Here is a 1,096-nt window from a genome sequence, read left to right as displayed (position 1 = left end):
TCAAATAAGGTACAAATACATTGAATTTGTACACAACTACAGTAGTCTACCTGAGTAATTGTACTTACTTTCCACCATTGCCGTTTACCACAACTTATATTTCATGTTTTTAACACACATGCAACCTCTCATTTACAACTGATGGCAAAAATAGCAATTTCATCCATTTCAAATTAAATCTACACTGGTTAGTTTTTATTCCCGACCCAGTTATTTTTTGACATTTACAGCTACTGTGTTGTACAAGTTTCCTACAGACATTTTTCAATCAGTAGAAAATAAAAGTTGATCTTTCAGGAAAAAGAAGTGTTTAATAAAATAGATGCTGGGCTGTACATATCCCAAAAATAAAGCAGGAAAAGTATACTTCTGTAACATTTAAAAAGCAGGACATTCACTAGCACGCTGTGCCATTTCCACCAGTCTACACATTTCTGCTGGACCTGACTTCACTCATCTTTTTCCCTTCAGCAAATTAAGTGATTTATTCTGCACTGTGCACTAAATCTGACCATTTCATTTGGAACTCAGACCAACGTGCTGCACTTGGGGTGAAATATGGCAGTTTGTAGGTCAAGTGTCCTGGATCTATAATGTAATAGAAGCCCAGTCATGTGTGCATCTTTCACCTGTGCTGTACCGACACACCCTCCCCTAGAAGTCAGATCAACAGTACATATTCACACAACTTGGAAAAATGATGCGATTCTCAACCATGCTAACGTTCATTTGAGCAGTTTTCATTCTTAGCACACCTTAAACATGTCCCACAAAATAAATTCCCCTAAAAAGCATCTGAGTGGTACCAACAGATTTATCTGCATGTACCCCCCCCAGGGTGGTGGGTTCACTTAACAAGATTACTGACGCAAATGGTTCAATGTCCTAAATTTCAGTGGCTTAAAATCTGTCTTTAGAGAAACATTCCATCCAACAGGGACCTTCAGTAAATATCATGAGTCAACAGAATAACAACATCGGAGTGTACAAAACACTTTTATTGCTGCCAAAGTCAAAGATTTAAGACCAGTCAGAAGTGGCACCACCCCACTCAGAGGCCTGGGCTGTGGGGGCAGTGGACCAGTCCTCTGTGGCA

General features: G+C 39.4%; 1 protein-coding gene across 1 annotated transcript in view; it reads right to left on the bottom strand.

Moving 5' to 3' along the window:
• Positions 1-980: 980 nt before the first annotated feature.
• rpsa (ribosomal protein SA) overlaps positions 981-1,096 on the bottom strand; it is a 3,107-nt gene continuing 2,991 nt past the window's right edge. Inside the window, exon 7 of the mRNA XM_020623182.1 lies at positions 981-1,096. Within this exon, the coding sequence (XP_020478838.1) occupies positions 1,021-1,096 (76 nt within the window). The 3' untranslated portion in view covers positions 981-1,020.

The sequence above is a fragment of the Monopterus albus genome, unplaced genomic scaffold (genome assembly GCF_001952655.1).
Source record: "Monopterus albus unplaced genomic scaffold, M_albus_1.0 scaffold292.1, whole genome shotgun sequence".
Lineage (NCBI taxonomy): Eukaryota > Metazoa > Chordata > Actinopteri > Synbranchiformes > Synbranchidae > Monopterus > Monopterus albus.
This window is presented reverse-complemented; position numbering and strand designations above follow the sequence as displayed.